The following is an 18713-nucleotide window of genomic DNA, read 5'->3' as shown; positions in this document are numbered from 1 at the left end:
AAAGACAAGCCATGAGCTAAGAGTAAAGGACATGTCGGAAATTGTTAAAGAAGTGTTGGGAGAAAGGAGCCAATAGATAGGAAAGAGGATCTGGAAGATCGAGAAGAGAGAAATAGAAAAAGAAAGAGGAAAAATATAGTGAGATAGAGAGAGAACGAGGGCAAGAGAAATAGAATTGAAGAGGTCGGAAGATCGAAAAAAATTCGTGAATTAAATAAAGAGAGGGGGCTAGGAAAGAGATAGAGAGTGATAAAGAGAGAAAGAAAGAGGCTAGAAGAAAAAGGAAGATCAAGAGAAGCTGGGAAAGATAGACAGATAGATGGCTCAGGGGAGAGAGAGAGAAAGAGAGGGAGAAAGTGCAACCTATAGTTTTAAAAGCTCATTTTTAGAATGGAATAAGGACAAGAAGAATTAGGAAAGAAAGAAAGAGAGGGAGAGAAAGAGTTTGGGCCAATAAAGGAAGAATGAAACGAGTGAAATGGGAGCAAGTGAACCAAAATTTTTCAAAGCCATTAAAAAAAAAGTGGGAACATATAGACAAAGTTAGGAAGGAGATAAATAAAAAAGAAAGAGAGATATTATTATTAATTAGTAAAATTAAAAGTCATTAAGTAGTAAGAAAATGAATTATCGTGCATTCCATGTTTACACATACACAATAACACTCTTAAAAATACATATTTAATCAACCGACTATATTAGAATTCAACTTACTCTATTGTTCAAATCCCTAAGAGCTCTTTCCTTAAACAACACCAGAACAACATATTTATGATAGTTAGAAAACAACTTTAAAGATAAATATTAATTAAGCGAATAAACTTATAATTGTGAAAAACTTATTAATTAAATCATAATAAACATATATCAAGAATTAGGGATTATTATTTACTAAAGATGCTCGATCGCTAAAAACGCTATAATCGTTCAAATGTAACTAATTAGCATAAACAAAACTTATGTGCGTTTATATAATCTTAGAGATAAAAACACACAATTAACATTACATATATTGCACCAATTAATCCTTAAATTTGTGCTAAGCAAAACTATTTGAAAATTCGAATATTTGTTGATCCAATCCGGATCTGATCCAAAAAATTTGGATATTCGATCTGAAAAAATTGGATATCGGATATTCAAGATAATCACACACAATAATAACATTAATGATACAACAAGCTCTTTTTACAATTCATTAAATTATGCTCCCCTAATCAGCATGTTAATAACACCTCAAACTACGAAACACGATCACGTCCATGAAGCTTACATATCTTACCGTCGGGGGGGGGGGGGCACGCGCGTAGCTCGTGCTCCAACGACTAGTTATAAGTATAAAAGTTACATCAACATTTGTGAGTGGTTGGTCATACCATGTGGCTAGCTAACTCACGAGTAACCTCTGACCGATCAAGTAATCCATGATTGAGTAACCCTTGACCGACCGAGTAACCCCAAACCGAGTGAGTAACTTCTGACTAACTAAGTAACCCCTGACTAATCAAGTAACCAATGACCGAATGGGTAACCTCTGACTGACCGAGTAACCCTGACACGATGTGGCTAGCCACATATGAAAGTCTGTGCAAAAGGTAAGGGTACGATCGTGCTTTAATAGGCTTTGAGCCTCATGCTTGACAAGCTAGCCCATGGGCCTAACATGTGCTTAAGCGGGTTTAAAAAATCCAAGCCCAACCCAATCCTTAACAGTTCGGGTTAAGGCTAGGCTTACCGTGTTGAGTTGTGCTAATAAGAACTGGGTGGTAAGCAGACCCAACCCAAAGTCATCTTTAGGAATACCACCGTATTCATGAATAAATTATACATACTATACAAGGCCCTATAATGTTCTAATACCCCAATCCCCCTTTAACTTCTTTCAAACTCAAATTCAACGGTTCACTAAAAAACAACTTAGCAGCAGCAAGTGTCATCATTAGAGACAACACCGGTTTCCCTTATTGCAGCTTGCACCTTCAACCTTGGCAACACCACTATTTTTGTTGCAGAAGCTACAACTCTTCAAAAAGGCATCCTTTTCACTCTTTAACACGGGATTCAGCATTTAGTCATCAAAAGGGATAATCTTCTAGTAATCAACACAGTTGAAGGAGTTTGGTTCGTTCCATGGCAAATTGATCACATCAACGCTTACATCCTCAATCTTCTCAAAGGTTTCAACAAAGGGATATTCACCATGTTTATAGAGAAATAAACAAAGCATCATATTCGATCGCAAATGTAGGTCATCTTGTTAGTGATAACATGGACATTACTCTTTGTACTTCCTGATCTTTGTACCCTATTATTTCCTCTGATGCACTCGTGAGGAGAAACTCCCAATGTTTTTCTTTTTTCTTACCCTAAATAAATAAAAAAAAAACCCTTTAAATATTTTTATATTAAAGTCAATTCATTCATCTTAAATTACTTGTCGATCAAAGTGTAACATCTTAGAAAAAAAAGGGAGTATATTGTTTGGCAACTAACTTTAATGTCTCTCTCGACTCAGGTTCATCTTGTAGGTCTGTACCTAGTCCCCCATTTTTTTTAATGAAACAACTAATACAGTAAATTTAGAGCACTAAGAGAATGAAAATACCATTCAATAAGCATCAACAAATGTTAGATGGTTTGAGACCAATTAGGCAATTATACTCAATAGGAACATGACTTTAATTTATCTTGATAAAAGGTACTTGTATTGTACATTTGTATACATCAGATACAGTGAAATTTACGAGCCAAAAAAAAGGTATATAAAAGCATTGGCAACTTTGAAGATGTAGCAATAAGTTTAGTTTTATTTTTTGTGACATTGATTAAATTAATCACTACTAAAAGAACCGAAATTATTTCTACAATGTGGGGCAAAACTGATTGGCCTTGTCAATAAAACACCATGAGATGCAGGATGCCGTTGCAATTGTTTCTTGTTGGAGCCATTTCAAAGCTAAGGCCGTCCCCTGCAGTCTTGACAAGAAATGCAAAATATGGAAAGCGTCTCTCTATGAGAACAGCCAAAGCTTCGACATGGCTATTGCTACACATGACAGGCTGCAAAAAATGTGAGCCTCCATTCATGTGCTGCCCCAAGTTGTGATCTATATTGTATAACTGGACATAAAACTCGTATAAGCAACTATGTCTATCCATTCTGGGAAACGGTGTTTCATATCCTTGGCTGACTCCAACAAATGTTGGTCCAGGGCAGCAACTTCTACTCTTAGAGGTTCTGAACTATTAGCCTGCAACATAACACTTCAGTGATCAGGAAGATAATTTTTTAGATCGAATATGGACTGAATTTTGGTTCAATTGTTCCGATCTTATGTGCAGGGTGTTGTGAAATGATTTCCGGCACAATACTGTAAAAACTAAATTACAGATGCAAGTGAGGATAACATCAAAATCAATAATGGCTTGGTCTAGTTCAGAAACAGGAAATAAATGACAGCTAAAGATGGCATGATTCATTGCAGTGTAAGGGTGTAACGGGCACAGTATCAAAAATTTACCGTATACATCAATACACATCTACATGACAACACTCAATAAAAAAAAAAAAAAAAAAAAAGCTTATATACAGGATTTGGATTAAGATAGATGTAAAATTTCAAGATAAAATTGGAGGCTTGGCACTGAAGAGCATCACATCTATATTACAAAGATTCTTTCTTTCTATTCAAACAGTATAGACAAGAACTTAGGAAAAGTGTTCTTGATGACACCAGGCCTCACTATTGAATATGGTAATCCAATGGAGAAAGTGATACTAACATATATGCAAGATCTAGGACTTTACCTCCAACCAGAAGGCCCACTTCTCAAAGCTAGCACCACTAAGTCTGCATATGTATGAAGGAGGACCACCGTCAATTGTTTCCGGAGCTGCAGATCAATAATAGTGGAAGGTTCACACAAAATTGTTACAACATACTTTGTAAAAAGAATTACAAGAGAAGATGCATCAGCAACACGTACCTGGTAATGTCTTATCAGCAAATGACCAACCAGATAATGGACCAGTAACATTGAGGACAGTAACCCATACCTCTTTCAGAGATCTGGAAATAGAGGAAGTCAGTAGCTTTTACGTATACCCAGCTTAAAAGCTTGCCCCACAAGCTGCCCCTCAGCCCATTTAAAAAACTAATATCACATTAAATCAAAGAATGAACTCAACGTCTTTGCTACCACACTATCTTGACGAAAAATGTTTCATACCTAAATGGCTAAATTTTCCACGGCACACATTTAGGTGCAACCAAATTGCAGACTCTTTAATTAGGAGAAAAGGACATTTTAAAAATCAATAATAATTGCAATCTTCTATTTTTTTTTTTTTTTATCAGTGAACATTGATGTATGATGCTAAACAATTTCATGAGAAAATGATTACAGATCCATGTATACCCAGCTTTGAAATGATGGGTGACTTGTTGGTTGCTTTCAGTCAGCTTAAGTGAACCATTTTTATTACTACCTTTTGCAAACACAGCTTATATGCTTCTCAATTTACAAACAGTTGGTTAATGGGTACAAAGCAATTGTAGTTTAATATGCTTAATGATAGTTGAAACCTCAGTATTGCACACCAACAATACAACAAGGTTTTGAATATTTTTATTTTTGTATGAAAAAATATGCAAGCATCAGCAGAATTTAATTCTAGTAGATAATTCAAATTTGAGCAGCCTAGCACAGTAGCACTTACCCTAAATTTAGTTCAAGGTGAACTTTGCGAATACCGGTATCAGAAATCTCTTCCCTCTCAACAGTTGACAAATAAGGAAAAGACTTATACTTCTCCAAGATTTCTTCATGTCTGACTGGGAACTTCAAGCTTCTTGAGAGCAAATTTGATACCGGAAAAAGTGCCTGTAAATAAACCGCAAGATTCATGAAATGAAGATAATGCATGATGTATAGTAAGACATAAGGTCATTCATAAACGGTGTTCAAACTTCTACACATAATACTAAAATAGGTTTTCCTTCCTAAAATTCTCTCCTTTACACGTTAAGCTAGTAATTAAATAAATGATTGCCTTGAAAGTTGTAAGCACGGGTCTTATTGAACAAAAATTAATCATCAAAAAAGTAATTTCTAATGAAAGCAATATATTGAATATAGTCTTGGAATTTACTTTAGTATATAGATAACCAATGTATTTTTCACGCATATAGTACATCATTATAATAATCTAAAAGCCTGAGCATTTTGGTGATTACCTAATTACTTGTGTATTGACAAATATGCAATTGGTATTATTGGTGAATACAGCAGCAAATACATCCAAAACAACGGAGACAAGCAAGTGAGGAAATTATCCAAACTAGGGCAAACTATGCTAAACATGAAGCTCAAATAACAAAACAATACAATATATTTATAAACACTTACAAGCCACCTGTCTCTCATGGTTTGGAAAGAATATTCTGAACCAATTTGAGGATGTTCCGACGCCTCCTGAGCATACTTGAAAAGAAAAGACAGAGAATTTGAATCTACAACACTAAATACATAGCTCGAGTCCAAAACCTGCATTGAATCTGTTGGAAGCAAACAAACTTCAGAACTGGATCACCTAGCTTTAGCAAACCATCATTCTGTGATTCAATGGCTTTTTAAGTTTACAGTGGCTTTTTTTCGACACTTTCATAATAAGGACAGAAACAAAAAAATAAAATACAGCATATATTTTGTTAGAACTCCAGTCTGTAAAAATACCTGCGGTTAAAATCGTATGCTGCATCACAACTCTTTTAGGCGCATCCACACTGTAAGGAAAGAACCCTGATGATAGAGCCAGGGCAAGCACACTAAGCTGCAGCAAGGCCTGCATTATTGAGGATCGGCCTAACCAGTCACCGATAACAGGGAGCAATGGACCCACACACCAACCAATTACAACACCAATCATTGCTGCCACTAAAATGTCCGGCACATAGTATCCTGCAACCAAAGCAACAATAATTTGGACTTTTTTAGGACTAATATAAGGTTTAATTAAAAAAAATAAAATTTAAACTACAGTACTTATTTTATAAATAATTAGCCTAGTTATCTCTCCTTCCCATAATAAACATGGCAAGCCTAACCTTTCTGATAGAAGCAAATTCTGTCCGGCACTACATTAAAAATATGGAAATCTCTCTCTCTCTCTGATTTATCAGATATTTTTGAGGCAATTGTAGATTCTACAGCATACTTAAAGCTATTGGTCCTACATAGTAAGCAACTCATCATATCTACCTTTGGACATCATCCAACTGCTTCTACCCTGGCGTCCTTCCCATCTTTCAGCAAGGAGATGCAGAAATTAATTCTCATGATGCACAATATTGGGGTTCTCTTATCTTCCCCCCCCCCCCCCCCCCAACCTCAAAATGTAAGCTACCAGCTTACCTCTTAGAATAATTCAATATCTTCAGATTGCAGCTACCCACCCCAAGTCTAGGTAGGACTTAGAAGTTAGAACGCAATCTTAAGTATTCTACTGCTACTAACCAAAACCTTCCAGTACAGAGGTTGGGAGTTTTCTAGGTGTTAGTTTTGTAATTGTCTCTAAAAGTCCAATCAGATACTAATATGAGACCAACTAACCACTTGGATATAATATCGTACTTTCTAGTACAAAGACTGGGAATTACTCTAGCTGTTAATTTCTGAACGTTCTCTCAAAATCCAATCAGATACTAATATGGGACCAACTGACCAATTAATATCAAATCATACTCACCATATGGTGGTGGAACAGAGCCAATCATACCCATCTTCTCGATCAGAAATTGTGTAATAAACCCACCAAAGTAGACCGAATATGTTAAACATGGCAACAAAGGAAGCATATAGACCACCACTGACCTAAAATAAATTCATCAAAATATCAGGGCAGTTATCATGAAATGGTTGAGAAGGTGAAAGCTGTGTTATTTGTATTAAAACTTCAAGAAAGCACATCAACCTCAATGAATGCTCACGATAGGAGAGAAATTGAGTAGATATCCAAGCTAACAGCATGGACATTGACGTGAAAAAGGTTAAGGAGCCCCCACTAAGACCAGCAAGAGTATAAACCTGCAAGACTGTAAGGTGAGCAAATTCAAAATTTTCAAGTACAATAAAATCATTGGAATGGTATTGCCTTATCTAAATTAAGGATCAGAAATCATGATTGCTGGAGCATACCATAGTTGACAAAGCATAAAATCCAAACGCTCCATAAAAACCTGCTTCATTAGTTTGTGTCTGCAGCAAATCAATGCTCAATTTAAGAGAACTGAACTCATATTTTGGTAGCATAACAATAAACGCAGGTTGAATCCATTCTCAAAATGTGCATAGCAAAATGCAGCAAACAGCTTTAAAATATTGTCTGCCAAGAAATTTCCTGGTAAAAAATTACTAAATACCAGAAGAAATTGAGCAGATAGTCATTAGTCAACAGTAAAGGGGACAAGATCTTAATACAGTGTCTTGAAGCAGCACTTGCAATTTTATGACCAAAAAAGAAACAAAAAAAGGTAAACCATGTTCCCCAACTCAAGAGAAAATTTGGAATTTTCAGAAACTTTTCTTTTACTACATAAGGTCTGGGCCAGGTCTCATATTCAGACTGCATCTCGTTTACGATGGGCAATTGGCCATGATTTGTACTGCCATGCACAAATACTCCGTATTTTTGTAAATGCTATAAAGTGTGCTGTCCCTTCAACAACATAGTTCACACTTCAAATCATGCAACAGGCATTCATTTATACAACAAAGTAAACAAATACAGGAGCAAGTTTAGATAGACAACCCTGCACAACGACAAAATATATTGGATTTGTGAAGATGGTTCAACTTGGAAGAATGTAAGACTGGGAGAATAAGAAGGCACATTTTGAAAGACTAAAGTTGATTTTCAGGCTAAATTTAGGGTCTAGATGAGATGATACATACACCAAAAGAAGGGAAAACACAAATTGGGTCAGATTTGGAGTTTAAGGGGTCTACATAGAATACCATTACCCAAATACCCAGAGAATAGCAGTCAAAGCACCAGCGCTATCTCGTCTATCCTCCTCCCCCAACCCCCCCCCCCCGAAATAAAGGAAATGAAAACAAAAAAATGGAAGTTATAGGAGCACCTCTCTTGACATTTTCTGAGCTGATATCTCTTCAGAAAGATAAAAGCATCTCCACACATATCTTGGTAAAAGCAGACCAACAACAGAACATGGGACAAACATCATGAAAGCCAGATACGGATTAGCAAACCTGTAAAGTACATAGTTAATAAAACCACGAAAGTGGGGAATAAAGGAAATTATAGATGATGAAACATGTTATCATGCAAGTCAAGAATTCAAGATCAAGTACCAGTCTCAACGAATCAAACAACTCAACCTACATACTAGATTATGACAACTTAAAAGCCAATATACAGTCTCCAATTTCTCCGTTTTCATATTATGCGGTAGTCATCAGGTCTTATAGAAGACAAAGATTCTTAAAAAAAAATGAAACAAACACAGAGGGCCTAATGTTGCTCAGACTCGGATTAAGGTATCGTGTCAGACACAGTGTCGGATCCTCTTACACTCTAGATTTAATAAAATTTCATACAAGACCACTACATATTTGGGTTACGTGTTGTGTCAAAGTATCAAAGGATCTGACACACGACACCCAATGTACAACAGGATGTCAAAGTAACATACTGCCTCCGTTTCATATTATTTGCAACGATTAGACATTTTCAACTCACACTTTATGTCAAATCGTTGCAAATAATATGAAACGGAGGCAGTATTGGAGGGCTTTTAAAGGCCCTTGTTAGATACACATCCAGCAGTTCAAAGATACTAAGTCTCCACTCAACTTGATTAGGTGTGTTCTCAAATAAACTTAAAATGAAGAAGAAAACAATAAATACACAACATGCAAAATTTAGTCCAAATTGAAGTGTCTAAGTGTCATACCCATGTCCAAGTGTCAAGTACCCGACTCAACAAAGGTATTTGAGGAGAAATGAAGAGTCGGAGTAATATAGCAATTACCAGTGTACCAGTGCCTTCCCACCCAAAATATTCCCTACAATCCAATCCAACACTAATCTAAATTATTTACTTGATTCTGAAATATCTATCTATGGGATCTTCTCCAAAATCATCATATGATAACAACTTAATAGATTAATATACTAGATTTTCAAAATTTATTTATTTATTTTTTTTTTTTTTTTTTTTTGGGGGGGGGGGGGGGGTGGGAGAGAGAGAGAGAGCTTGTCACTGCAAAAAATTAATATAAATCTCACATTCAATTGATATATCTTTGGATAACATTTATTGGTAATGACCTCCTACCAGTTCATTGCATGAGTAGAGAAAAGCAGTCTTAAAACTGCAAATACCATTGGAACCATAATTGCCATTATTATCGCAATGAAGTGTTGCAACATCCCTGCAAAATGTAGGCAGAAACAATCAAAATTATCAAAAAGTATGACTATAGCGAAGACAGATTTTGAACCCTGGTAAAAAAAAAAAAAAAAAAAAAAAAAAAAAAAACAGTAAAATACCTTTGAAGAAGTCAAAGTAGGTTTTCAAACAAGAACGCAGTTCAAAATTTGCCAAATGCAAGATGATTGGTGCAACAAGAAAGACAAATACTGGAAGAGTGTGGAAAACTGCAGCAACGCTTTTTGAATAATAGACCTGAAAAATAATTGGTAACAAAGCATGGAGTCATTTGTCAGAAAGAATAGTTGGTCATGCATTCTCATGCTAGTGGTATTATGCAGGCTCAATGAAAGAAAAGAAACATCACTTCGAATCATACCATAAACCATGTCATGTAATCAAAGAAAATTGCCCGTTCACCATCATCAGTTCCTTGAGCAGCAGATTCGAAATACTGGCGTTCACTAGAATTCCTTAACATAGAGGAACTGGCAAAGGCCCTAACTACACTATAAAGATTATCTCCACGCGCTTGGATGCTTCCAGGTCTAATTGCAGAAAGTTATAGAAGTAAGTGGCAACATCCAAGCTAATTTAAATTCAGCGTCACAACAAAAGGAAATATGTACCAAAGTAGCAAATTCTAATTCATACAATAGTCTTTCGAGTGTATCTAAGGAAGTGTGATAAAAGTAACCACCGAGGAGAAAGATAACGTCAAGTCCAGGAATATTCCCATAATCTTGGGCAAATATTCTGTAATCTGTGTCGCCAGGAATTATCCTAAATACATCCTGCAATATAAACATGTTACAAGAGCCATTTCAAACTAACATGAACACAAGTACAGTTTAAAATTTAACAATAAAAGGAGCACGAGAGTTTCTAGTAATATAAGCGTTATGCAGATCATGAATTAATCGTGTATGTTAACACTGAGGCTGCATAACCATTAACCAAATTATGTCTAGTGTCAATTTAAAAAAAAAACAGATCAATCCAACCGACAGAAAAGCTATCCATAGCAAAGTCGCACCAAAAACAATAACAGGCATCAAGTACTAAATTTAAGTTACATAAACAAGTCTTTGTACCTGGGCACTACTCAGGGCCATAGGATATACAGCTGACTGAGCGTACACACGAGAAGCCCAAGAACCAGGTCCAGATTGGCAAACTACATCTGTACATGGAGAAGAACATTGTAATTCATAGGAAAGGAGAGAATATAAAGGAAAGAAGATTGTAATTCATATTGTCAGTAATGCAACATCACACAAGTAGATAACACATCAACAACATGATTTTCAGTGATTTATAATGCAGAAGAATCTTGGAAGACCGAGAACAACATATTATTACTTATTAGAATCTCATCAGAATAATGCAAAGATATACTTCTTCCGTTCCCTAAATATTGCAACATGGGGATGGGACACGGATTTAAGAACAGTTTGGAATAAAGATAAGGACCCATGTGAAAAAGAAATGTTACAATATCTATGAAACTTCCTAAAGTGGTAATTGTGCAATATTTGTGGAACGGAAGAAGTAGATAATAATGCACCACAATCACCATATGATCATATTCACATCCACCACAAGAAAGAAATCCGTGCCTGTCAAATACATGTAGCCTATATTTGTTGACTTCCCACGGGTTACCCATGCCTACTTTGAATAATCATCTCAATGTACTTCACTCACAAACATACGTTTGGCATTGAGGAAGGAGGAGAGGGCATAGCAAGCACACTCATAACTAAGTGAATTCATCATAAAACTCACAACCTCAGTCCCTTAGTAAGTTTACTTGAAAACATGAAATAGCACAGAGAAATAGCAAGGGGAAATATATATAGAGGGGGGATGGTTGTGGAGCCTAACTTCAAAGAGAACATAGAGAGGAAAAACTTAAAGTTAGAATGTATTAAGGGACATCCATTCTTGGTTGATGTATTGTTTAATAGGGGTTGGAGGATATATATCCTAACAACCACAACTAACACAAGTGTGGTCTCGTTTTTACTCTTGTCCTATCTATTGTAGCATCAATAATGGGATGCCACTTGTTCCAATCGCGTGATGAAATCTGGCACGCTAAATCAACTCAATCGAATCAGTATTTATCTTAGTTAGGGTTAAGCATATTCCAAAAAGAATCCCCATATTAGAGTGAGTGATATACGTGTCCTCTTTACAAGCATAAACCCGGACAGTTCTAGTAATACAAAAGCTCCAGGGAAAATAGGGCCCAATAATGAATAAGTAATTGATTAACATATAACAATCATCAACTAAGCAAGTAGAGAAAAAAGTCAGTAAAGTCATCTTATCCCAGACCAATCACGGGCAAGGAAAGATCCAATCACGGGCAAGGAAAGATTTAAGTTACCCTAGAAGAACTCACTACTAGTAGACTATATATAACTCTTCATTTCAAGAGCATAGGGGAGAAGACAAGACATCTCATCAAGAGCAAAAAAAAAAAAAAATCTCTCTCTAAAAATCGCTTTGTCCACAGAAGAGTGTCAGCTTAAGCATTGTAGAGAAGAGTGCCCCACCCAATGCTACTATTTATTATTGGTGATGTTCATAAGATAGACGTGTAGTCTCCTTAATTATACTTCCAAAAAAGCATCCCACAACACTACCAATGACCCATTTTATCAAACTAGTATTTGTTGTAAATGGAATCAACAGAAATAACCCTTAATCTTCCAAAATCCAATCCCAAGGCAGCTCATATGGCTCATCGCAGAATAAGTATATGATATTAGGTGATGGCTATAATGACCCAAATGTAACACAAGATCATCCATGATTAAGTTACACTGTTATTGTGGTTTTAAAAGATACTTCTTCTGTCCCAAATTCTGGTTTATACCTTATTTGGCTGTCTCAAAATGAAGTTTACATAGGTTTTTTATGAGCTTCTATTTTAACTTACCATAGAAGTTGAGCCTCAAACCCAACCACGTGCCCAAGTGACCCACTCACCCACCCATTCATTTATTTTCTTTTAACTGGAGAATTTTTCTCTACTGATAAACCAAAACACCTACTAACACAAAGATAAAAGCAAATATATAAGTAAAATAAACAAACACTTACACCTTAGCTTTTAACTCATATCAAAAAGTAGAGTTGACAATCATACCAGGGCCACCATTTCCCGATGCTTCCATGTTTATAAAAGCTCCGATAGTGTCACACCATTTGTGAGTGGTGATGAAACCATGTGAACCCTGACAAATTTTAGACAAATTAAATTGAATGAAACTTTCATACATAGATAGGATAAATACAAAAAAGAAAACAAAGAAATATCGATATAGAAATAGTGCTTTTCTAGAGAAAGTAAAAACCAAAATGTCAAATTCTACTTCATAACTAAAACTAAATTGTTTATGATAAATGATATAAATTGCATTGATATGATGTTTACCACTTAAATATAGAAAATTGCAAATATGACACTTCATACCAAACTATAAAATAGACGACGACATATACACCATGGATAAATGAAATCCCATTTGGAATTCAAAACATACTTACCAACATGAAAAGTTCTTCGGCTCCGTTGAAAAGAAATATAATTGGCCGAGGGGAAATCCAATCAGAATCAACTATAAGTCTTGCTAATTCCAACATTGATGCTGCAGATTACAATAATTAAAGTTATGTTTGAAAGCTCAATAGCTCAATATTCATCCAGTTAGAATTTATTAATATACTTTTGCTCCTAACATACATACCAACACAAGAACCACAATCAGCAGCCCCAGGTGAGTTAAGAGCACTATCAAAATGACCATTTACTAAAACTGAAGCATCAAATGCCGTTGTATTCACCGATGATATTCTATTACCAGATAGAGAGAAGCATTACAAACTTGAACCATATGACCTAAACGATATAATTGCAAACCAAGAGCACCGGTTATACCTCATGAGAACATTGGTGTGGGCTCTATAAGCCAAAGATATGCTGTGACCTAAAAACATCATGTTGAAAGTCCCATTAACCATATTTTCCTCAACCTCAATCCTGCAATTAACATATTCCCTTTGTCAGAAAAACCGAAGATCACAAAGAAAAAAAAAAATACAAACATAAATTATTAATTATTATAAGTGATTATTTTGAGCTTAAAATACCAGACAAAAACACAATGCTTCACTGGATTTAGACTTATTATGAGCAAAGGTGGAAAGAAATAGAGTGGGTCAATTTAGCCTTTTGGAAAGGCTAAATTGACCTCACTTCTCCTAAGACCCAACCAAAGGAAAAGTAGCAATGTCGTTGGTTAGGAAAAGAAATACATATCGGTATATGCTTTATTTTTCAAAGAATTGTCAACCGATGCAAGGTCGTGACGATAAAATCAAATAATTAATAAGACTATTGTTTCCTTTCATGATTAAGGTCAAAAGTGCATTAAACACATTTTAGATTACAGGGTAAGGGATGGAGTATTAGAAGACTAACTAAGAAGAAAGTCAATAAAGGATAAAGAAAGGTAACTCTTAACTCCTCCACACATTAAAGCAACATTTTTGTTCATTCTCGAGGTTGTGATAAAGTTTGTTGTACTTCACACATTACCACTCTCTCTAATAAAAAAAATTTAGATGTTTCACCCATTTTTATTTATTTATTTATTTTTTATGCTAGAAGAGCAGTTCATTCTAATAGAATCATGAATGAATATTCCTTGTAACCCACAAAAAACTTCTCATTTCTCCTCAAATCCTTGTCCCGTATAAATCTCCTTATTTCTCATGAAATCCTTGTACCACAAATATAAATGATGTTTGATTTTCCACCCATATCTTTATTATTATTCCTCTCTCTACTCTCTTAATTGAAAAAACAATAAACAACATTAGCTACCTATTCAAAAAAATCCCACCAGCAATACTCTACAAAAACTTTGTGCGTTAGAGAATTTAGAAGTTTTTTACAGAGGAGTATACTCACTTTTTCTGTATGAGTTAACACTAAATTTTAATATCATCCCTCCCTAACCCAACACTCTCTCTTCTCAATGATTACCTCTCTTTCTTACTATGATCAATTTCTTTGATAATTTAATATTTAACATCTATTCTTATACTTCATGCTCAAAACTAAGATCATGTTTGGTAAATAGTTGATTATATTATCTTATATGACTAGCTGATTATATTCATAAATAACTGATTGCTTAGAGCTATTTGAATATGCAAAATGACCAATAAAGACATTGACATATTTTATAGTGAGTGATTAGTCATTGTTAAGAAGATAGATATGTTGTGGATTTTTATGGATATAAAATGTATTAACATGAAACTAATCAAAAAGGTATTTATAGACTTAAAAATTGTAAAGAAATTCTAAAGTTACAATTTTACATGATATGTGTATACAATTAGGAGTAGATAATAATGAATATGAAATTTGTATATTAATATATTATACATATGTGTATATAGATTATTATTAGTATTGTTATTTGCTACTTATTATCTAATTGATGATGTTGTGAGATCATTTTTTGTATGAACAATTGTTAAAGTAACATAGTTCACGAATTATGAAATAAAAATAGTGAGCAAAGATAAAAACTTAAAGAGAAATTATGTAATAATCGAAGAAAAAATTACAAATTTGTTACAATAAGCTTTTTAGGTAGTTCTAGTAGGGTTTTGTGTTTAATGAGGGCATAATTGTCACCTTCAATTACTTAAATGTGATGAATATTCTGCCGAAGCAACTTACTGGAAATACACTTATTGAGTTGAATTAGCTCAAAACTAGTAGACCACCAAACACCCTAATTAGCTTATTGTATTGGTCAATCAACTAAAATTGGTCGAATTCTCTAAATTTGCCCCCCATAAGCTCACCACCGAACACCCTCTAAGAATATTTTAAAACAAAAGGAGTATCAATACTACGTACTACATAATATATAGGTCATACTTAAAATTACAAACTTTCTCCAATTTTTCATTTTTCAAGTGTATCAATTTGGGTTGTGTCTTTATTCATAGACCTACACTCTTCATATACTCCCTCTGATTTTTTATTTTTTTAATGCATCACTTTAGCTTACAAATTTGTCGTGGCACAATAGGTATTAGTTAAATAATATATTTTATAAGGCACAATAGGTATATATTTTATAAAAGTAGACATTGCAACTAATGTGGAATACCAAGTGATGCATTTTTTTTTTCAGGAGAAAAAAAAAGGAAGTTCGTTATTAGGTATAGTGTATATGGTGACACAATGCTTATTTTCATAATATCAAGTTCTAATAAATTTTTGAATATTCAATAATAGAATTAAAGACGTAAATGGCCAAGTTGCATCTCAACAAATGTGTCAGTCAAAATAATGCATTTATAAGAAAACCTAGTATTAAATATCAACTCACCATATCAATATAGATTGAAAGTGAATATAATCAAATTCTTTATGATAAAATTGACGACTAATAACTATCACAATTTGACAGCAATTATATCTCAACTCCAAACTTTAACCAATTCAATATACGTAGTATGTAGGCCGTACTCAACCAAACAAAAAAAAAAACAAAAACGGAGTAATCAATATCCACAAAGAACAAGCAATAAATCCATCCACTTTTTAACACCAAAAATCATGATTGCAATCCCATCAACAAAAATGCAATCAAATAAAAACCAACCTCAAATTCGAATTCGCTCGATTTTTCAACAAATTCAATTGCTCTTTAATATAATCAGCAGCTTGCTTTAAACCTGGGCGCCCTTCCTACCAATCACAAAATTACCAAATAAAATTAAATTAAATCTAGAAAAAAAATTTAAAAAAGAAATGAAATCAATCATAAAACCCTAACCTGGCGGCCACCAATATCTTGAGCCAATACACGAAGATGCTGAAGAGCTCTAGCTTCGGAGAATTGATTAAGAGGCGCGTTAATGGCGAGAGGTGTGATAAACTTCATATGAAGAACAGAGTATACTAATACAGACATTAATCCATACAAAATTGTTAATGAAATTAGTAATTTGAATGCGGAGATATCTCCAGATTTTAGTCTGAAAATCGCCATTGATGAAATAGTGGAGAATTGCAGACAACTTGTGAAAAATTAAGGAAGATGAAGTAAACCCTAGGAAATTTGGGATTGATAAATAGGTGGGAAATTTTGAAAAATTTGGAGGTTTCTACCTAATTGATGAGATTGTTGATTGATTGATGACTGATGAGCAGTTACAGAGTTACAGTTAGTGTGTTTTTCATTATTTGTGTTTTTTATGTTTTTTTTTTGGTAGATTAGTCTAAATCAAAGTCCTAATCATACTCTCATATAGTCAAAGAAGATCAAATAATACGGAGCATTGTCTTCATTCTCGGGTATATAATCCCTTACTTTCAAAATGACTACGAGTACGTTCATTTTAGCTTAATTTTAGTTCAGTTTAGTATTTTAATTCAGTTCAGATTCAATAAATTCAATTCAGTTTAGCTCTTAATTTCCTTCTCTAGTGAAAATATTTGTTTAAGCTCGGTTCAGTTAAGTTCAGCTCCAATCAGTTTAGTACTTCATTTCACCTCGATTCAGTAAATGTGAACATACCCTCTGTACTTAGTTGTGTGACTACTTTTATCGTCTCGATGAAAATGGTATTCGAATTTACTTTTCAAAACTATACTTATTGATAAGTAAAAATATCATGGCACTAAAAAAAAAATAATTACAAATATTATTGGTCAAAATACTAACAATGTTGACATACGTGTTCAGATAAATTAGGGCGTTTATTTTGAAACAAAGGGAGTAATAACTATGTTCCCTTTTGTTTGTCTTATCCGTTTTGTACAAGTGTACAAATAATTAAACTATCCAGCACCAAAAGATTAGCCAATTCATCAAACCAGTTTTTCAAGTTAGCTATTACAAATTCTAAATCAAAACCTCTCAACACCAACCATTTTTCCAATATTTCTCCAATTAAACTTAAATCATCCAATAATTCTTGAATTACCTACAAAAGAGGCAAACTTACAAATAATTGCATAATTAGATTCAATAACAAGGTCAAATTGAATATTTGATTTCCTCTTCTCAACTCCTCCCATCCATCATTCACTTACTTTTGTCTTTTCCTCTTTCTTCATCATTGGGTACGGTGTTGAATGTGGAAGGTGTTGTTGCGAAGATTATGAATTTTTAGGAGACATTAGAAATTTGATTTGAAAAGGAGAGAAATATATAAGAGGAAAATGAGGAAGGAGATGGTCTAGGTAGATGAGGTATGAGGGGGAGGAGAGACTACATGGTAGTCGTGTTTTTGCCATTTATATGAATGAGAGAAAATAAACAAGTTGATATCAGCTACTGAAGTGTTGATATCCAGTATTAAAATATAGATATTAACAATCTAAATGCTCATATAAGTTTATTAAAATGTTGATTTAGATATTAAAATGCTAATTAAGATTTTAAAGTGTTGATTATCAGGTATTGAAATGTCCATATAGGGTATTGAATTGCTGATATAATCCATTAAATTGACGATTTAACCAACAAATTTGTTGATTAAATTATCGATATATCAATGGAATTGACCATGTAAGTCATTAATTTGTACAATTAAGCTACGTACTAATTGTTGCAATAAGTGATTAGACTCACAGCGATACTCTGAGTCCAATTTCGCATAATATCTTTTCAAAATTCAAACATTAGTCCCCTTAAATTTTATCGCAAAATCGACCTCAAATTGTTGATACATTAGCCCATTTAACACTCCATTTTTTTTTTGACACAGAAACACTCCATTTTAGGTAAAAACACATAGGGTAATTTCCTTTATCTATTTAACCTTGGAACTTGTAACAACTAACAATTATAGCTTTTGAGTCAAAACATTTTGATGGACCTAAAGCATGACATGTTGATTTACTTGATTATTTTACTATCTTTAATTTTACATTAATCTTCCTTCATGAACTCACCACAATGTTGCATAAGAATAGCATGACATGATTAATCATTTTTAGTTATGGCACATTACTATATTAGATATGTTCCTAATATTTTGTATGCTATAATAGATGTCACAAACATTCACAATAAAAGTTACTTAGTATTTTGCTTGATCTAGTTTATTACTTAGTACATTTTAACAAGACTATACAACCTTATGCTTTGGTGAAAGCATTTTCATTGTTGAGTTATAACATTGACATATTTCATGCTCGATGCT

The 18713-nt window shown here is 33.9% G+C and overlaps 1 protein-coding gene across 2 annotated transcripts; it reads right to left on the bottom strand.

The window, feature by feature from the left end:
• Positions 1-2645: 2645 nt before the first annotated feature.
• Positions 2646-16933, bottom strand: LOC110712359 (endoplasmic reticulum metallopeptidase 1-like). Of its 2 annotated transcripts, XM_021890809.1 has the most exons (21): positions 16337-16933; positions 16163-16248; positions 13408-13509; positions 13217-13323; positions 13017-13117; positions 12616-12703; positions 10550-10638; positions 10110-10249; positions 9835-10003; positions 9575-9710; positions 9360-9456; positions 8142-8271; positions 7198-7257; positions 6974-7086; positions 6749-6873; positions 5737-5961; positions 5410-5558; positions 4721-4884; positions 3988-4070; positions 3809-3894; positions 2646-3251 (listed from the first exon to the last, which is right to left on the bottom strand). In XM_021890809.1, exons 1-21 carry the CDS (start codon positions 16550-16552, stop codon positions 3108-3110), a joined length of 2610 nt encoding a protein of 869 aa, XP_021746501.1. In that variant the 5' UTR covers positions 16553-16933; the 3' UTR covers positions 2646-3107. The 2 variants fall into 2 exon arrangements, with proteins under 2 accessions (XP_021746501.1, XP_021746502.1); XM_021890810.1 differs by lacking the exons at positions 13217-13323; positions 16163-16248; positions 16337-16933 and having other exon boundaries at positions 13408-13497.
• Between the last annotated feature and the right edge of the window lie 1780 nt (positions 16934-18713).

Source organism: Chenopodium quinoa, unplaced genomic scaffold, assembly GCF_001683475.1.
Source record: "Chenopodium quinoa cultivar QQ74 unplaced genomic scaffold, ASM168347v1, whole genome shotgun sequence".
Lineage (NCBI taxonomy): Eukaryota > Viridiplantae > Streptophyta > Magnoliopsida > Caryophyllales > Amaranthaceae > Chenopodium > Chenopodium quinoa.
This window is presented reverse-complemented; position numbering and strand designations above follow the sequence as displayed.